This window comes from Petaurus breviceps, unplaced genomic scaffold, assembly GCF_028583685.1.
Source record: "Petaurus breviceps papuanus isolate PSGF00001 unplaced genomic scaffold, PetGlider_PUasm1.0 90994, whole genome shotgun sequence".
NCBI lineage: Eukaryota > Metazoa > Chordata > Mammalia > Diprotodontia > Petauridae > Petaurus > Petaurus breviceps.
Window position 1 is genome coordinate 4,926,577 of NW_027187393.1, and position 20,359 is coordinate 4,946,935.

The 20,359-nt window shown below is 42.9% G+C and overlaps 1 protein-coding gene across 1 annotated transcript in view; it reads left to right on the plus strand.

Annotated features, from left to right (window-relative positions):
* Window positions 1–20,359, plus strand: part of TOX2 (TOX high mobility group box family member 2) — a 327,435-nt gene that overhangs the window by 208,796 nt on the left and 98,280 nt on the right. Inside the window, exon 3 of the mRNA XM_069077822.1 lies at window positions 4,865–5,110. Coding sequence (XP_068933923.1) covers window positions 4,865–5,110 — 246 coding nt within the window. The remainder of the gene's footprint in view (window positions 1–4,864; window positions 5,111–20,359) is intronic.

A 20,359-nucleotide genomic window follows, 5' to 3' on the forward strand; every position in this document is an offset into this window, starting at 1 on the left:
GAGAGAGAGAGAGAGAGAGAGTGTTTGGGGAAAGGAGAGAGGAACAGTGCAGAATCCCAGCCCCATCTCTACTGTTAACTAGCTGTATGATGTTTAAATAAGCCACTTACCCTCCCTGGAATTAAGAAGGTATCTGAAACCATGCCATACAAAGATCATTGAAGAAGCTGAGAATGTTTAGCCTGGAGAAGCGAAGACACAATTAGTCTCTTCGAATCCATGAAAGGCTGTAGTGTGGCAGAGGGATTAAACACTATTTTTTGTTGTTTGGGGCCTCAATTCTCATTTGCTGGGCAGACATCTCTCCAGATCTTGTTATCCTTCTTTATAACTCTGACCTGGGGACTTGACTCTGGCTCCTGATTGGTTCTTTGCCATAGTATTTAGATCAGTGAGATGGACCATTGATGGGTTTCTCCATCCCTCCCCCCACGCCCAGCAGTATGTGACAGAGCACTGGGTACACATGTACTTTTCTGTATGGCCATGTTTGATTTATGTGATTAGCCAGTGAATGGAAGACAGATTGTCAAGATGATTCAAAGAAAAGTGGATTTGTGGGAGAATTATCCCAATTGGCTACCTAGCCAGTTGTAAATTTATTGGAAATTTAGACTCGTAGGATGTCAGAGCTAGAAGAGATTGTAAAGACCATCTATTCCAACACACACAGAGAAGGAAACTAAGTCAGACGGGGGAGTGATTTGTTTAAGCTAGGGGCAGAGCCAGGAGTACACCACAGTCCCTGTTTTGTTTTGTTTTCTGTTTGTTTACCTGACTGCTTCTAGAGCTAAGTGTATTTTCTCTCTCCCAAAATCCTAAAATATGCAAGGTCCTGCATTAGTTAAATTGGGCACTTGAGTGCAGTTCCCAAGCCCGGCTCAGTTGGGTCTCTCTGGTTTTGTAGACCAGGCAACTCCTGGAAGAAGTTGTAAATGGTTAATAAAAACATGTTTAGAATGCACTTTGCAATTGTAAAGTGCTGCACTAAAGCTAAATGTCCATAATGATATGTTTTCTTGTAAAGTTTTATTGTGACAAATCAGTGGAAGTATGTGCGTGGAACTATATGGCAGGCCCATGACCCTAGCCAACCATGCCAGCTGCCCCTGAACCTAGTGAGCGAAGCATCCCTCCCCCCCAGCTCTAACCCTTCTGATCCTTAGGAAAACTATTCTGCAACATCATTCAACTATGGCTTGTTGGCAAAGCAGAGCACTGGGAGCCAGCCCCGGGGAAAATGGGCAGTACTTCCAACTGTTGAGACCGATTATGTTGATTGGATATTGTCTAATCTGATTGTGATTGTGTGTTGCTGTGATCCTAATTCTGACCTAACTGTGGAATACTTAAGATGATTTCAAAGGCATTGTAATTTAAGAGGTGTTGCTTTCCCCCTGCCCTCAGAAGACTGTACTCCTAAGAGAAATATTCAGGGGCTGTGATCAGTGACACACTTTTTTCATATGGAAAATGAAGCATCCCCTAAGTGCAGTCAGAGACTTGTAAAACATCAGAACTGGCAGGGACCTCAGAGACCGTCTAGTCCAATAGCAGAGGAAACAGGACTGGGGAAAAGAAAGATACTTACTCAGGAGCATCTCTGTAGGACCCTGGCCTCCTTCGGGAGAGCTTCAGGAAACTAATGAGGTTTTACATAATTTCATTAAGCAGTGCAAAGCCACTTGCTTGTAGACCTGATAGAAAAATAAACCACTTGGAGGAATGAGCTTGGGTAGGCTGATTTATTCAAATCCATCTCCGTGTCATGTTCTGAAATCCTCTTAAATATCTGGGAAAGGATCCACAGACTCTTAACCGAATCTAAGACCCCATCCCCAAAATGAAAAGTAGTTACCAGACCCCTGGAGTGAGCAGAGACAGAGGGAAGGAGGGAAGGAAGGTCTGTTAGACACTCATGTATCCCTCTGCCCTGTTTACAGTAAAAAACCAAAAAAAAAAGAAGAAAAAGAAGGCTTGGGTCTTCAGGAACCAATCCCTGAGCCAGGGGAGAGGAGGGTAAAAAAAGAGATTGGGATGTACACTACAGACTCTTGGTGTTTGTTCAATGGAACAGACATTTATTAAGCATCTCCTATGCTTAATATAGGTACCATGCTAGGCATTGGGAATACAAAAGACAAAAACCAAAAACAATTTCTGCCCTCACAGAGCCTAGATCAGGGGTGGGGAACCTGCAACCTCGAGGCCACATGTGGCCCCTCTAGGTCTTTGGGTGCAGCTCTTTGACTGAGTCCAAGTTTTACAGAACACATCCTTTTATTAGGGGGATTTGTTCTGGGAAGTTTGGATGCAGTCAAAGGGCCACACTTGAGAACATAGAGGGACCTCTAGGCTGCAGGTTCCCACTCCTGGCCTATATTCTAGGATACTAATCCAAGAAATGAAACCACCCCTTCCCCCAAAATAAGTAAATTCTGCTGGTTGAGGCAGAGCTTCGATTGTCCTGTTTGAGTGAAATAAGGGAACCTGAGGAGACCAGAAGACATTCCCAACCCCATACACACATATACCCCACACCCCAGCTGAGAATGAGAGTCCCTGAAACTCTCCCAGAAAGGAAAGACAGATCTTGCCCTGCCTCAACATCACTCCCACACAAGTAAATAAATGCCAACAGGCATTTATTAAGCGCCTACCATGTATGCGCTGGGCACTGTGCCAGCTGCTGGGATACAAGACCAAAGATTGACCAATCCTACCCTCAAGGAGCTTACACTCTGTACACAAACATACTTGGGATCCAGAGGTGAGAGAAGAGGGGGGCAGGGATTAAAAGATGTTTTGGAAATCTAGGCAATTGCCTAGAGACTTCAGAATCCAGGTTAAATAGGTTGATTCTTTTAGATGCAAGGTAAAGGAGGGATAAAATGCTCCCAGTGGATCTGAGGAAGCTAGATTAATCATGGCTATCAAGCATGGCCATTTTTTGCTCACATCTGCATTTATTTCTGGTTTTTAATCAGACAGTATCTCTAAATCCAGCCACGGTATCAGGTGATTTTTGAAAATGTTCATTAAAATCTGCATGAGCCATGCAGATAAAGCTGAACTTCAGAGAATGAAACTTTTAACATTCAAAAACAAGAGCCACTTGTGTCCTGAAGGGACAAATCCTGCCTGTGTTCACTCCACCAGCTGTTCTGTGTCCCATGGAGGGACTGGCTCCATGGGATAATTCTGAGGCAGAGGCCCCTGCTCTCCATTCCCCTCCCCAAGACTCCATAGAATCTTGGACTATCAGAGAGGGAAGGGACTTTAGAGATCATTGTGGCTAACCCCCTCACTTTGAAGAGGGCCCAGAGAAGGGCAGTGACTTTCTCAGGGTCACACAGCAAGTTAGTGGCCAAGGCAGGTCTAGCACCCAAGGCCCCTGACTCCCAAATTAGGGCCTTCTTTCTATCACACCCACTACCTCCCCCTAAAACCTGTAAAACTCATCTGTCTTATACCCCCACCCCAGTAAGGTCAGGACCTCAGCCTATGATGCAATATTAAACCTGTATCCTTAAAACATTTCCTGCCTTCCCCCTCCCAGCACTGGACATCATTATCTGTTTTGTTCAACAGTGAACTAATAAAATTTCTTCTCCCACAGAAGGGGGATATTGCTATCACTAGTGCTGTCTTCTTGAGGGGGAGAGAGGGTAGTGATAGTGTAATAGAGTATGTAAAATCTACATATGCAAATATCAAATGAGATAATACTTGTAAAGTGCTTTGAAAATCTTAATCCTCACGGGCATCCAGGTAACTGGGAGCACTGAGCCTAGAGTCAGGAAGACCTGAGTTCAAATTTGACCTTAAACACTTACTAGCTGTGTGACCCTGGGCAAGTCATTTAACTTCTCTGTGTCTCCATTTCCTCAACTGTAAAATGAGTATAATAATAGCACCTGTCTCAGGATTATTGCCAGAATCAAATGAGATAGTATTTGAAAATAGTGCCTGGCATACAGCAAGCACTTCATAAATGCTATTTAATCTAATCTATATGCTATTATTGTGTAGGTTAAATTCATTAGAAGCTCTTAGCACATCAAAAGAGTATTAAGGTTTAGAAGGTGAGTCAGCAGCTATTATTCATCCTGAGGAGAAAAGAGTCAGAGATATATCAAAGCTGTCATACTTGACCATTTTTTTGCACACATCTGTATTTCATTCTGGCTTTAAATCAGGCACTACTTCTAAATAGTGAATAAACTTTTTATGTACTTTATCTCACTCCACAAAGCTATTCTCATATTCTCACAGTCCCTAATGAATATCTTAGCCACCAAATTTTTTTTTAAAGCAGACATTGAATTGGACACCAAACAGGTTGATGCGTACGTGCTGAACATCAGCAAGATACTTGAATTTTGAGCAATACAGGCATTGAGATACCTAGTAGACAGCTCCCAGCCTTAGTGATCTCTAGGGAGGTACATTTATTTACACTAAGATTTATGTAGTACATTTTGACTTTGAGCAACAACCAAGCAGAAAAACCAGACTGAGTGAGACAGTCAGATGGGACTGGGGCTGAGGATGGGGACAGGGATGGGAATGGAGCTGGGGAAGGCTCTGTCTACTGTCCTCCTGCCTTACTGTAGAATGCCCTGGTGAGCAAAGTCAGGCTTAGGGTCATTAGAAGAGCCTTTGGCTTTGGGAGAAAGGAGTTTGGCCTAGTGATGTTGGTAGCCCTTGGGAATAGCACATTATGCTATTGGTATTGTAGAAATTGCTTCATGGGGCTCATTCGTGAAGGGTTTGACAAAGGTTCTCTGCTATAAATGCTGTTTTGTGATTCTGTGGTGGCAAAGAAGTGATACATTAAGAAAATATCCTTTTAATATTTTAGACTTATAATGGTCAAAGTGAGAATAATGAAGACTATGAAATCCCTCCTATAACTCCTCCTAATCTCCCAGACCCCTCCCTTCTTCACCTGGTGGACCACGAGACTGGCTATCATTCACTCTGCCACAGCCTCCCTCCAAACAGCCTGATACCAACATATTCCTATCAAAACATGGACCTGCCCGCCATCATGGTGTCTAACATGCTGACTCAAGATGGGCACCTCCTCTCAAGTCAACTACCCACCGTGAGTAGCCTTTTCTCTTACCTTTACCAGACTGAATTGGGATTATTCATTTAAAATAATTGCTCTCTTGCTATTGGTCTCCTTACTATTGAACATGAAATGAGATGGATTAAATGTTTGATTCAATGATCATTTCGTTGATCAAGGTACTGGGGGTACAAAAATATAGAGACAATAACCTTGAGGAACTTAACATTCTCCTAGAAGATATGAACAAATAAATAAGAAAATAAGAGATCATTTGAGGAGGGAGAGACTTTTGATAACAAGGGGACTTGGGGAAGTCTTCCTGTAGGAGGCAGCATCTGAGCTAAGCTCTGAAGGAAGCTAAGGATTCTAAGAGCTGAATGGGGGAGAACATTCCATGCATGGGTGACAGCCTATGCAAAAGCACAGGGGTAGGAGATCCAAGGGTCAAGTCCAAGGACCAGCACATTGCCCTGTCCAGCCAAAAATCAGAGTGCATAAGGAGTATTGTGGAATAAATATGGAAGCAAAGGTTGGAATCCGCAGCTTTAAATACCAAGCTGAAGATGTGGTATTTCGTCTTAGAGGCAATAGGGAGCCACTGAAGATTCTAGAACAGGGGGATAAACTGGTCAAGTCTGTTCTTTTTTTTAAATTTAATTTAATTTTTCTTTTTGGAGGGCAGTTGGGGTTAAGTGACTCACCCAAAGTCACAAAATAAGTGTGTCAACTGTCTGAGGCTGGATTTGAACTCAGGTCCTCCTGACTCCAGGTCCAGTGCTCTATTCACTGTGCCACCTAGCCGCCCCAAGTCTTTTCTTTAGGAAGGTTATTTTGGCAACTGTTCAGGGGGTAGACCAGAAAGGGAAGATCCACCTAAAGGCAGGGAATCTCTTCAGGAGGCTGTTGCAGTCATTCAGAAGAGAAGAAATAAGATCTTGAATTATGTGGTGGCTGAGTAGAGAAAAGGGGATAAATGGGAGAAACACTGTGGAGGAGGAATTGATAAAATTTGATAAATAATTTGTCAGTGGCTGAGGGAGAGAAAAACATGGAGGTTGGTTCTGGAGTTGCATGAATGTGTGATTGGAAGGATGATAGTATCACCATTAATGGCAATAGAGAAGTTAGAAGGGTGGATGAGTTTAAGGAGAAAGGTAATGGGTTGTATTAGACATAGCAAGTTTGAGTTGCCCACAGGACATCCAAATAGAGATATCCAGTAAACAATTAGGGCAGTTAGGTGGAACACTGGATGCAGTGCTGGACCTGAAGTCAGGAAGACTCATCTTTGTGAGTTCAAATTTGGCCTCAGACACTTACTAACACTGTGACCTTGGGTAAGTCACTTAACCCTGTTTGCCTCAGTTTCCCCATCTGTAAAATGAGTTGAAGAACGAAATTGCAAACCAATCCTATATCTTTGCCAAGAAAACCCCAAATGGAGAATCAGACACAACCAAAAAGAACTCAACAACAACAAAAGATGATATAAAAGGAAAAGCCTAACCTAGTCAAAAACAAATTTTTCAAGCATATTCAAATACGTTAGCAGCATATGTGTATATACACATATACATGTATAGATCTATAGGTGTGTGTGTCTATCCATCTGTGGATAGATGCATATTCCCCTCCCCTAATGACCTCTTCTAGTACCTTATTAAGGCCTGGAAATGGCCCTCACAGACTCTACCAATGGAGGGTAAGCTCTGACCAATCTTACCAAGCTGAACAGTCTATAAGTATGGTCTGTTTGAGGAGCCCAGACCAGCTAAGTTCAGAGACACCCATCACCAGAAAGCTGACCAAAAGGAGATGCACATTTTCATCTGATGAAGCTGTCAACTAAGCTGTGTACTAACATGTGGTGGATTTTTGATCTTTGTTTCTGGAAGGGGCGCCCACATCGATGAAATCCCTTGCCTTTCAAAATATATATGGCCTACAAGTTCATTATAAGTCACCCTTCTATATTCCTTAAGGGAAGTGCCCAGAGGACAATTTCTTGGCCTATTTCAGGGGATGTCTGAAAGAAATAAAACTGAATCCAGCTTTTCATTAATTCAGACTGGCCTTCCCAATCCCATAATCCAATAGTAGAAATAAGTGAGGTTTGACCTATTTTATTTTCTGTTTCTATGGAATGAAATACCTGCACAATAATATTGCCCAGGGAAGATGGTGTCAGACCAGGTAGAGATTTCAGGTCAGAATGTAAAGCAAAATTGGGGAAGGGTGATTGGCTTACACAGGCTTTTGTCTTGAGTATGGCACTCAAGGAGAGTATGGGGGTAGGTAGGGGCAGTGAGATCCATGGAGACAAGAGTCTCCAGGTGGGGATGGAGGGGGAAGGAGATACAGCCCCTGTTCTCCAGGGATTTACAGCCTGGTAGGGAAAGTAAGACATGTACACAAAGAATAGGATACACATCTATGAAATGAGATCGAAGGAAGATGTCAGAGAGGTATGAGCAACATGCTGTGAAAGGAGATGGAGAAAAGAGAACCCCAGAGTGGTGATGATGGAGCACTGGGCGTGGAGTCAGGAGACCTTAAAAACTTACTGGTTGTGCAATCACAACAACAAGCCATCTTAGCCCTCAGAGCCTCGGTTTCCTCATCTGTACAATGGGGATAATAATGCCCCCACTTCCTACTTCATAAGGCTGCTGTGAAGAAATTCCTTTGTCAGTATCAAAGCCACTCTATAAACAAGAATTGTGGTTGTTACTGTTATTAAAAGGTAAAATTGAAAATTTGCCTTAATCTAGTTTAGTCTAGGCCACAGAATGCAGGAGTATTATAAAACCTTTTTTTTAAATTGTGAATTTCAGTTCAGTAACATTTATTACGTACCTGCCAGGAGTGAGGAACCTGAGGCCTTTAGGTGGATTCAGTCAAGGGCTGCACTTGAGGACCTAGAGGGCCGCATGTGACCTCAAGACCACAGGTTCCTCACCCCTGAACCCTACTCATAATTCTTATATTTAAATCTGGAATGGACTTCAGCATCCATCTGATCCAACCCTCTCATTTTATAGATGAGGAAACTGAGGCCCAGAAAGGTTCAGCAATTTGTCCAAGTTCACTTATCCAAGTTCCAGGCATAGGTTGGATTTGAACTCAGGTCCCCTGATTCCACATCCAGAATTCCTTCCACTGTACAGTATTCATGATACTTTAGTTGGGGGTGGGAATACAAAGACTGACACAGTTTCTATTCCTGGGGAGCTCAATACGGGGGAAGAGAAATATACATAAATAGGCCTGATCCCAATCACCTCTGTTGATTGTGGTTCCTGCTGTGGGCAGCTTTTTTCCTTTAATATCAACACCAGGCGTGGGCTTCTTTTAGCGTCTCTAATCCCACCACCTAGTCCAAGATTCATTCACTCATTCAAGAAGTTTTACTAAACACCTCTGTCCTAGGTGCTGGGGATACAGATATAAAAATGACACATTTGACTGAAGAGCTTGCATTCTCCTGGGAGTACATGCTTAAGTCAAATCCAATCCAGCAAATATTTATAAAGCACCTACTATGTACCAGGCATTGTGTTAAGTGCTGGAGATACAATTAATATAAAGACAGTGTCTGCCCTCAAGGAGCTTGCAATCTAATGGAGGGAGTCAACAAACGAGAGGAGGGGCAGGGGATCGGGACACCAGGGGTACCCGGTGCTGCAGCATCTTGGTCTGTGGAACTGAAACCAGGCATGGCAGCAGATGCAGACTGGAGTAAGCCCAGAAGTCCAGTGTCTGCCCACTATAAAGGAAGACATTAGGGGGAGTTTGGTATGCCACCCTCCAGGTCTCCAGTCAGAGGGGAAGAAACTGATATGGGGAGTGTTGGTCAAAGCTTGAGTTGGCAGGAAGGAGTAAAGATAGCCTCGACCATAGCAGTGACCCAGAGCTGGCTTAGCAGGGGGCAATCCGAGAGAAAGAGAGAGACACATAGACAGACAGACAGACAGACAGACAGACAGTCATGATTTTAGGTCTTCTAAAGGTGACTCCACAAAGCTAATAGATGCCAATGACGGGAACAGTTTTGATCATTCAGACAAGGGCCTTTATCCCTTATATAATTCGCACAGTTTTTGGTACATTGTTTGCACTTAATAAATGCTTTTTCATTCATTCATTATTGCCAAGATCTCCCAACCAACATGTTCCTGCAGATGAGAACAGTCCTTGTCACTCCTAACCATGTTTATTCAGCCTTTTGGGAGAAAAGAGAAGTCCAGATTTTCTGGGGGGTTTTAAGGGACCTTGTTGGAAAGCAATAGTCTGTTGGAAATGGGCCCTTTTTACTAAATTAAATATTCTTAAGGCTTCTCTCAGGGTTTGAGCTTCTTAGCTGATTAAACATTCATTTCCAAGACAAAAAGAGTCAATTTGGTGCGAAAGATATTTTTTTCTGGTTTAATTTAAAGCACTGCACCTCATTCTGACCCCTATTTTCATAACTCGATAATTTTATCCTGTGTTGATTGTCTCATTTTGAGAGGAGATATTGCACTTATAAATCAGTTTCTAAAATACCCAAAGAAACAAGAAGAGTGGAATTTATTAAGCAGCTTCTGTTATGTCTGAAATAATTTATTTTGGAGGAGTCCTTGGGAAATGCTCTCTTTGGTATTTTATGATCGTGTTTTGCAAATGTAGCCTCCCAGTCATAAATCAAGGAGAAGCCCCTGAAGAGAAGGGACCGAAGTTTGAGGGCCATGGAACAGAGATCTGGGGTCTGTGCCTTTCCCAAAGAATCACCCCCATTGGGGTTTCATGATCAGGCTCTGAAATGGAGCCCAGAAATGGAGGCAGAACCCAAAGGGAAGAAAGGAGGGGGAAGGCAAAAGACGACTCGCCAGCACTACCCCTCTTCCCTCAATCTCCCAGGTAATTTAGGGAAATGAGAGATCTATTTTAAACCTGAGTTATCTGAGTCATGGGAGCTATGCATCCTGTGAGCTTGCTTCTACATAGTCAGCATAGCACGGGGCCTCTGTAGTTCTGGGCAGCACCAGGAAGGCCTAGGTTCAAATCTCACCTCTGACGTTCATAAACTGTATGAACAGGGGTAAGAATTTAAATTTCTTTGAGTCTCATTTTCCTCATCTGTGAAATGGGGATGGTAATACTTTTAGTACCTACCCCATGAGAGGCTAGGTGGTGCAGTGGATAGAGTTGTAGTGCTTGGAGTCAGCAAGACTCCTTAAGTTCAAAGCTGTCTCCAGACACTAGCTGTGTGACCCTGGACAAGTCACCTAACCCTGTTTGCCTCAGTTTCCTCATCTGTCAAATAAGCTGGAGAAGGAAATGGTAAACAACTCCAGTATCTTTGCCAAGAAAACCCCAAATGGGATTACAAAGAGTTGGGCATGACTGAACACACACACACACACACACACACACACATGATTATACAGGCAGAAATGGGGAGTGGGATAGGAAGGAGAGGAGGTCATATTAGGCAGAGAGGATGGGAGAGGCAGATATGGGGAAGTGAGGTCCAGTATCATTTGCCTGATGATTGGGAGCATGAGAGAGAATAGCATAAGTTATAACTACAGTAAATAGGCTGCAACCAAATTTTGGAGGACCCTGGAGGCCAAGCTAAGAAGCTTGAGGCTTATGTTGTAATCATGGCAGGGATTCGTCAGAGCCCTTTTAACAGAATGGTGACATGATCAGACTTCATTGGTCATAAATTTCGGTCTGAAAGAGACCTTGAGGTCCCCCCTCTAACCTCCTCACTTTCAAAATGAGAACAGTGAAGTGATTTGTCCAGCATCACCCAAATGGTGAGGAGCAGAGCCAGACTTTGCCCCGCCCCAGGCCTCAGGCTCCTTCTATCTCACTGCTTGTGTTTAGGGAAGATTACTGGAATCACATATCTGGAGCCACACAGGGCCGTAGAAGTCATTTAATCCAGCTGCCTCATTTTACAGATGTGGAAACTGAGGTCCAGAGAGGTTCGGCAATTTGTTCAGTGTTATACAAATGGTACATGGCAGAGTCAGGATTTGAACACAGGTCCTTTGATTCCCCCAAATCCCAACATTCTTTCCATTGTACCACACTGCCTCCTCATTCTGGGAGACTGTACAGAATGGACTGGAGAAAAGAGATTGGAGGCGGGGACACCAGTTAGGAAATCATTGCTATAGTCCCAAGTTAGAGGCAATAAGGCCCTGAACTAGGCTAATTGTTGAATTAGATGTGTGAGATAAAGAAATTGTTGTTGAGTTGTTTTCAGTTGTGTCCAACTCTTTGTGACCCCATTTGAGGTTTTCTTGGCAAAGATACTGGAGTAGTTTGCCGTTTCCTTCTCCAGCTCATTTTACAGATGAGGAAACTAAGGCAAACAAGGTTAAGTGACTTGCCCAGGGTCACACAGCTAGTACATGTCAAAGACTAGATTTGAACTCAGGAAGATGAGTCTTCCAGACTCCAGGCTCGTTGTTATATCCACTTCACCACCTAGGGGCCTGGGATAAAAAAAAAGAGGTGTCAGAGACAGCCCTGGGATTTCAAGCCCAAATTACTAGAAATGTGGTTACACTGTTGACAGAAAGCAAGAAATCATAACAGCTGGTTTTTAAAGGACAGTGAATGAATGTCAACAGGATCATAGCCTTTGAGCCAGAAGGAGCCTCAGAGGTCATCTAATCCACCTCCCCTCATTTTACAGATGAGGAAATTGAGGCTTTCAAGACAATTAAGTAACTTGCCACACGTATAGGAAGCATTAATGGTGGAATTTGAACTGGAGTCCTTTGGCACCAGAATAAACCCTTGCTCTTTCCTCCGTGCCATTCAGCTTCAGGTAATAAGGTCATCTTTAGACATGCTCAGCTTGCAGTGGCAATGAGCTATTCAAATAGGAAGCATCCTGGGGCAGCCAGGTGGTGCAGTGAGTAAGAGCGCTGGCCCCTGAGTCAGGAGGACCCAGGATCGGTTACAGCCTCAGACACTCAGCAACCACACAAAAAAACTGGCCATGTAACCTTGGGAAAGTTACTTAACCCCAGCTGCTTAAAAAAAAAAAATAGGAAGCAACTTGAATTTTGGTTCGTGCTAAATTTTGAGTCAAAAGACTTAGATTCAAAGTTTAGCTAGATATAATCATGGCTTTAGAACCAGAAGGGACCTTTGAAGTCACCTCCTCCTTGTTTTACAGGTAAGGAAACTGAGGCCCATCGAGGGCAAATGACTTGCCCAGGATCATACAGCTGGTTAGCATCTAAGGCAGGATTTGAACCCTGATCTTCCTGACTTTAAGTCTAGTGCTCTGTTTACTACCCAGTGACCCTGGACAAACCATTTAACCTCTCTCTAGGTCTTGGTTTCTTCATCTGAAAAATGAGGTTGGATGAGGTGACCTTGAAGGTACCCTTCCTCTAAATCTCTGACCCAGTGAATACACAGCAAGCAACTGGAAGTCTAAGACCAGAACTCAGAAGAAAAGTGAGGCCTGGAGAGAGATATATATAGAGAGAGAGTGTCCCATATAAATGGAATCTATAATGATCATTTATATTTTCTATTTCAGGCTTTATTGAAAGAGTACAAATATGCAGGAATAAAAATAGTTCTATTTTATGGAACTTGCTATAGGTTTGGGAGGCATCTGCATTTGAAGCTGTGAGAGCTGATGAGAACAGGAGAGCAGATTGATAACTCATTAGCCCCTGTTTCACCCAGAGGCACTTGGGAAGGTTGAATATGGGTGAGAGGAAACAGTGTGGCGTCAGTGTGGGGCATTGCCTGACCCAGGAGAGGCCCTACAGTGCAGGGGCCTGGGCACCTTAGAATGAGTGTGGGGATGGGGGTGAGAGGGAGAGGCCCTAAAGACCCCCCAAAATCAGGCTTGTGCTGAGCCTAGGCTGGCCCTGTCTCAAAGCTCATCAGGTTGTTAGGAAGATGGGGAGAGGAGGCTAGTCTGGCTGGAGGGAGGTAGTCTGGCCTTCCTTCTGGCCAACAACAATGACAATCATGATGGCTAACATCTATATGGCACCTTAAGGACTGTGAAACACTATGTGTGTGTGTGTGTGTATATTATATATAATATATGTATATGTATATATATTATATATGTATATATATATATATATATTCTATTTTATCCTCGCAGTAACCCTGGAAGGGAGGTACTATTATCAACCATTTTATAGATGAGGAACCTGAGTTGGGGGTGGTTAAGTGATTTCCCCAGGGTCACACAGGAGGTAAGTGTCTGAAGGCAGGATATGAACTAGGGTCTTCCCAACTCCAGATCCAGTGCTCCATGTATTTTGCCACTTTGGTGAACAAGGAGAGAATTGGTTTTCAGGTGTCCTCGGGAAGGGCTATGAGCCATTGGCCAGTGCCCAGACTCTTCAGCTTGTGAAAACTTGTCAAGTCCTGATTCCTCACTTTTTTTTTTGAGGGGGGAAGGCAGGGCAGTTGGGGTTAAGTGACTTGCCCAAGGTCACAAGGCTAGTAAATGTTAAGTGTCTGAGGCCAGATATGAATTCAAGTCCTCCTAACTCCAGGGCTGGTGCTCTATTCACTGCGTCACCTAGCCATCCCCCTAACTCCCAACTTCTTGCCATTATTTTGAGCGTCTAGTTTTCTCTGGGCATGGAGAAGCAAGGCAGTAGGAGAAAGGACATCTGAGAGGAGGTATGGCATCCTGGAAAGAGCAGTTCTACCACTCACCAGCTGTGCCATGTTAGACACGCAGCTAATATTAGCACTGCTTACCTCAGAGTGCTGTTGGGAGGAAAGCACTTTGAATAAATATTAAAGTATGACGGAAATTCGAGTTTTTACTATTCACTCAACAAGCATTTATTAAGCACATACTATGCCCAAAGTACTGTGTAAGGGGTTGGAAATACAAAATCCAGAAACTAGGCAGCCTTTGCCGTCAAGGAACTAGCGTTCCCTTAAGGAATGCACACAAGTAATTAAATATAAAATATGTTAATAAAAATTAAATATAAAATATTACATTAATAAAAATTAAATATAAAATCTTGCACACAGAGCGAATTGGGGAGGTAGAATGAATGATGGGGTAGAGGGATCAGGAAAGACCCAATGTAGAAAGGAGGAAGTGGCATCTGAGCTGAGGCCTGAAGACTGCTAGGGACTCCAAAAGACAAAAGCAGAGGACCAGCCTAAGGAAAGAGATGGGATACAAAACTGGGGAATGGCCAAGTTTGACTGCAATGTAGAGTTCATAAAGGAGAGTAATTTGTAATAAGCCTATAAAAACAGGTTACAACCACAGTGTGAAGGGGTCAAAAAACCAAGCAGAGGAGTTTCTATTTTATCTTAGAGGCAAAAGGAAGCCAGTGACAGTCCTTGAGCAGGAGAGTGACATTGTCAGACTTAGGCATCTGAGGAATAGGAACTTAGCAGGTATTTGGAGAGAGGAATCTATTGCCATAGTCTAAGCAAAAGATGAGAAAGAGCTGAACTATGGTAGTGGCCATGTGTGAGTGAAGAGGAGGGCTTGAGGATGAGTAATGTGGAAGCAGAATCCACAAGACCTGGCAACTGACTGGACATGGAGGGCGAGGGAGAAGGAAAAGTCAGGGCTACAAACCTGGGTGACTGGAAGGCTAGTGGTACGTGCCTTCAGCAAAGATGGGGGAGTCTGGCAGAGGGATGGGCTTGGTGGGGAGGGGAGGGGGAGATAATGAGCTCTGTTTTGGACAAGTGGGGCTTGAGTTGCCCATGGAACACAAAAGTAGAGCTGTCCAGCAGGCAGTTGTTAATACAGGACTAGAATTCTGGGCAGTCCGGATGACTCTCAGGTCCAGCCAGGAGATGCTCAGCCTAAAGAAATGAGATCCGAAACAATTGTTGGACCTGAAGGAGTTCTCCACTCTCCCTGGGGAAAAATAGTTCACTTAGACTCAGGTCAAAGGACTCAAGTTAAAATCCTACTGCTTACCACCTGTATGACCATGAACCAGTCACTGCACCTCCTGGACCCTCAGTTTCTCCATCTGTAAAATATGGAAATTGGACAAGATAGCCTTATGAGTAAAGTGCCTTCTAGCCCTAAGTCTGTGATACTATCAGGATCCTATCAAGAAAGAGGGAGACAAAGAAACAGCACAAAACAACCCTGTTTTTCTGTCTCCATATGAAATTATTTGACGTTGCTGGCAAGGCATGCCTTCATGTGTCAAGCTCAAAAGCTGCGTGGAGCAGTTCCTTTTTCCCTCCTCCCAGACACTGCTGCAACTTGGATCCTGGGAAACAGCGTTCTGGGATGAGGGTGAGAATGGGTGGGCTAACAGTGGAAGACTCCAATTATATTCTTTTTTTTCATCTCAACTAAAAGGAAGGGAGAGTGTATGATCAAGCCTGCTTAGATGACTGCTTAGACCTCCCTCCTTCCTTTACAGTGGAAGATTATGGATACTGGGTATTCCACATAGTGTCAGAACAGGTTTGTGTTAGAGCCGACTCACATTGGAGAGAGACAGAAACACAGAGACAGAGAAAAAGAGACACATATGGGGGAGGGTTTAAATTTTTATTGAGCATTTACACCCTGGAAATGGGCAAACACTACAAATTAGAGCTTGATTTATTGCTTTATTGAAAAGTGTTAATAATGCAGATTAGATTTAAAAGTGTGTCATGTGTATATTTTTCCTCCCAGAGAGATAGTTATTAAACATTTACCATCACACTCCAGCCTCAAATCCAGTTGATTTTATGTGATTTGTTTTGCTTAACTATTTCCCCTCCTCACCCCCTTTTGCTCTTTCTATTTTTGTTCTTAGTTATAGAGGATGATTTTCTGGGTACCAAAGTGGGAAGGGATATATGTGGGATGGAGGAGAGGTAGAAACGAAAGATTTCAATAAAAAAACTGCCAGCATCCCTTCCAACTTGAAGATCCAAGGGATACTGTGATTTTGTGCAATCAGGAAAGACTTGAACCAGCAATTAATGTGAAATATCTTCCAGGCTCAGATATTAATGGCCAGAATTCTGTCTGATGACATAAAAAAGATGCCCAGTTAAGCAATCGCAGAGCAGCATCTCTGCTGAAGCCGCTCAGGCTTTGCACAGAGGCTTAAATCTGATTTCCTCTTGGAGGACCATTTACCTAATCCACAAATTTGGCTCTCACTATTCCCTGCTGGGAAGCTTCTCTGCCTTGCTTTCCAGTATGCCACAGCCCCTCACGTCACTCACTCCCCCTGCAAATGAAGAGACTTCATCAGTTTTCAGAACTCCTATTTCAAGAAGTCATAGAAATAGATGGAATAGGACTAATTTAATTTAATAAACATCATAAACATCTATAAATGTCTGTTATGTGCCAAACACCGTGCTAGGCACTGATGAAACAAAGATAGAAATAAAATCATCCCTGCCCTCAAAGTTCTTGCATTTTAAAAAAAATATGGATATATAACATACATATATCGATATCTTTGTTCTTAAATCACCTCCACTTCCAAATATACCCATCCCTTTTTTCCCACCACAGTGAGTCATTTCTTGTAACAAAGGGGGGAAAAGGAAGGAAGGATGGGGAGTTGGGGAATGAAATCAGTTTAGCAAAAATAACCAGCGGCAGAAGTGGGGGACTATGGGGAAGGAAGATACTGTCCGAGTCATTTGAGGAGCTCTCACACTATGGGGAGAGGATACTTGTGCAATAATGAGTATAATACAAGCTAATCTGAAGGGGGAGAGCAGTAACATCTGGAGGGAGGCTGGAGAGACTCGATCAGGAGTACTTTTTGAAAGACATGGTATCTGAATTGAGTCTTAAAGGATTCTGAGAGGCCAAGATGAGGAGGGAGCACACTGCAGGTGTAGATGTTACTTTGTGAACATATAAGGGTGGGAAGTAAAACATTGAGCCTAAAGCTAGTAAGCCAGTTGGCTGGACTGTAGCATTTATGGACCAGTGAAAAAAGGCTAGAAAATCAATCAATAGACATTTATTAAGGGTTTACTATATGTACTATGCTAAGAATTGAGGATACAGAGAAAGGTCAAAAAAACAAAACAAAAACACCTGTCCCTACCATCAAGGAATTTGTTTGGGAGAAAATATGCAAATAACTATGCACATGCAAGGTGTAGACAAAATAGATGGAAAGTAATTAATCTCAGAGGGAAGGCAGTGGCAGGGCCGGGAAAGGAAAGGCCTCTCACAGATATTGGCTTTTGAATTGTGTCTTGAAGAAAGTCATGGAGGGAAGGAGGCAAAGGTGTAGTTAGATCCTAGAGTGGTGGTGAGGAGTAAAGCGTTGCTCTTCAGTCTTTTTTCAGTCCTGTCTGACTCTGTGACCCCAGTTGGTGTTTTCTTGACACAGATATTGGAGTGGTTTGCCATTTCCTTCTCTAATTAATTTTATAGATGAAGAAACTGAGGTAAACAGGGTTAAGTGACTTGCCCAGGGTCACACAGCTAGTATGTGCCTGAGATCAGATTTGAACTCATGAAGAATAGCCTTCCTGATTCCAGGCCTTAAGGCCTGGATATACAGTGCAATCTAGCTGCCTCAACTGCACCACCTAGTGCTAGAAGACAGAAAATTTAGAAAGGGGCCAGTTTGTAAAGGGTTTTAAATACCAGACACAGACACGGGACTTCCTATTTTATTCTGAAGGTAATGAGCATCCGCTAGGACTTATTGATGGAGAGGTAACATGGTCCAACATATACTTTATGAAAACCACTTCAGCAGCTGTGTGCAGGACAGGGAAAATCATAAGGCAATCAAACCATTGTCTTCTCCAGCTCATTTTACAGATGAGGAAACTGAGGCAAACAGGGTTAACTGACTTGCCCAAGGTCATACAGCTAGTATCTGAGACCAGATTTGAACTCAGGTCTTCCTGACTCTAAGCCTGGCACTCTATCCCACTGTGCCACCTAGCTGCCCCAGGTTTTACACATTCTCATTTAGAGAATGAGCTTTGTTTTGAATATATTGAATTTGAGATGCCCACAAGACATCCAGTTTGTAATATCAAAAAGATATTTGTACTTAGAGTTTAGGAAAGTATATACATGCATACATGTATGTGTGTAGAGATATGTATATAAATATATGTGTGCATCTATACTTAGATATGAATCACTTGATGTTAATTAATTGGAGTCATGGGAATTAATGAGATCACCAAATGAGGGAGATAGGGAAATGGCCCAAGACAGAGCCTGGGAGATGCTGTTAGTGGACGTAACACAGATGGAGATCCCTCACACAAAAACTGAGAAAGAGCTTTCAGAAAAATAGAAGGAGAATCAGGAAAGAACAAAAACCAAGGGAAGAGAAGAGCATCCAGGACAAGATGATGATAATAATGTTCAAGACTACAGAGAGGTCAAGAAGGATGAGGCTTGAAATCAGTCTTCACCTTAACCTAGGAGCAATAGGGAGCTATTGAAAGTTTTTGAGTGGTAGAATGATGGAGATAGATCTATGCCTTAAGCAGAGTATTTTGGCAGCTGTGTAGAGGATGGATTTGAAAAGGCAGGTCTCTAGGCTTAGAGACCTAAATTAAAAGTATATTACAATAGCCCTAGCAAGAGATGATAAAGATCTATAGCAGTAGAAAAGGGGGAATGAAAAGCAAGTTATTATGGAGTTGGAAGCATTAGGACTTTGGAGTTGATTAGATGGGGAGAGGGGGATAAGAGAATGTGAGGCATCAGGATAACTCTGGGTTACGAGCACGGACGATTAAGAAGACAGTGGTGGTGCCTTCAGCAAAAGTAAGGGAGTTTGGAAGAGACGTTTCCAGGGGGAGATGATTGAGCTCCATTTTGAACTTATCAGATTTGAGAAGCTGTGTCCTGACTCTACCACTAACTCATTTAGGCAGGTCGACTCTGACTTTCACTTTACAGATGGGGAGATTGAGAGAGATCAAAATGCCTACCCAAAACCAGGTGCTGGGACAGTCAGAACTTGACCCAATATTCTGACTTTGTCTAATCCTCTTTCCACTATATCATGTTGGCTTCTGGTTTTTCTTAACAAATTTAATTTCTAAGTGCTTTTGCTTAGTGTTACCAAAAAATATTTGAAGAGTACTCTACTGCCATCTTTTTTGGTAAGGTTTCACATAGTAGGACCCTAGTAAATGTTTGTTGAATGAATAAATGACTAATCAGAGACTGCATTTTCAGTGTCAGTATTAACCTTTTCTGCTGAGTTCTCTAAAATGAGTTGGAAGGTTTTAATGTCCTTCTGTGCCTACTAGGAATATTTACAGATCCTGTACCAGCATGGGAATGTCCAAGTATGTGTGTTCTGTGTTAGGTAGACTGGCTATGTGTTTACCTGGCTTGATATATGTAGTAGGGAAGAATCTTATGAAGTTCACAGATATATAGATCATCAGAGTTGGAAAAACATAAGAAAACATTGCATTTAACCTTAACCCTTATTTTACAAATGGGGAAGCTGGAACCCAGAGGGGATGTGGCTTGTTTAAGATCACAAAACTGAAACTGAAACCCAGGGTTTTTTTCACTACCAATCCAGAGTTTTTCCCATATACCATGTTGCTATTATCTTAAGATATTATACTGACTAGAATATAAATAGGTTAAAATTAATTAAGAGATAACTATGTCATAATGAATTATTAAGGGAAAATTGGGGGCTCTAGCCTTGAGCACTATATATATTATTACCTCCCAAGTTTTCCCTTGGGCCCTCATCAAAGACTAACTAGTGGAATGGATAGACTATGGACCTGACTCAGTGTGACAATTCTGAAAGGGTCCCTGGGTAAGGGCAAATGGGAAGGAAGTGAAGCCACCCAAGGCTGGAGCATCTTGTTGTCCAGGTACCCAGTTATCAATTCATTTGCCCAAATATGCAAAACCAGTCTATACTGCAAAGGCAAGGATATCTTGTGTATCAGAGAGAGGCACCTTAGAACAGAGAACATGGAATGTCAGACCGGAAGAGATCTTACAGTATAGAGACTGTTATAGCTGGAAAGGACTCCAAGTACATTATGTCAGAGCCTTAGAACATTAGAGCTGAAAGGGACCAGAGAACACAGAAGTCAGAACGGGAGGATGCTTAGAATATAGAACAGAGACTGTCAAAGCTGGGAGGGGCCTCGGAATATAAAAGGCTTCACCTCCAGCTGAACTCAGGGATGTGTGGAATGAGGCTGGGGACACATAGAACATAGCTCAGGACACTCTGAATGAGTTGTCAGGCTGCCAGAGGGGGCAGCTCTGGAGTGCTTAAGTTTAAATACTTGCTGCTTGAG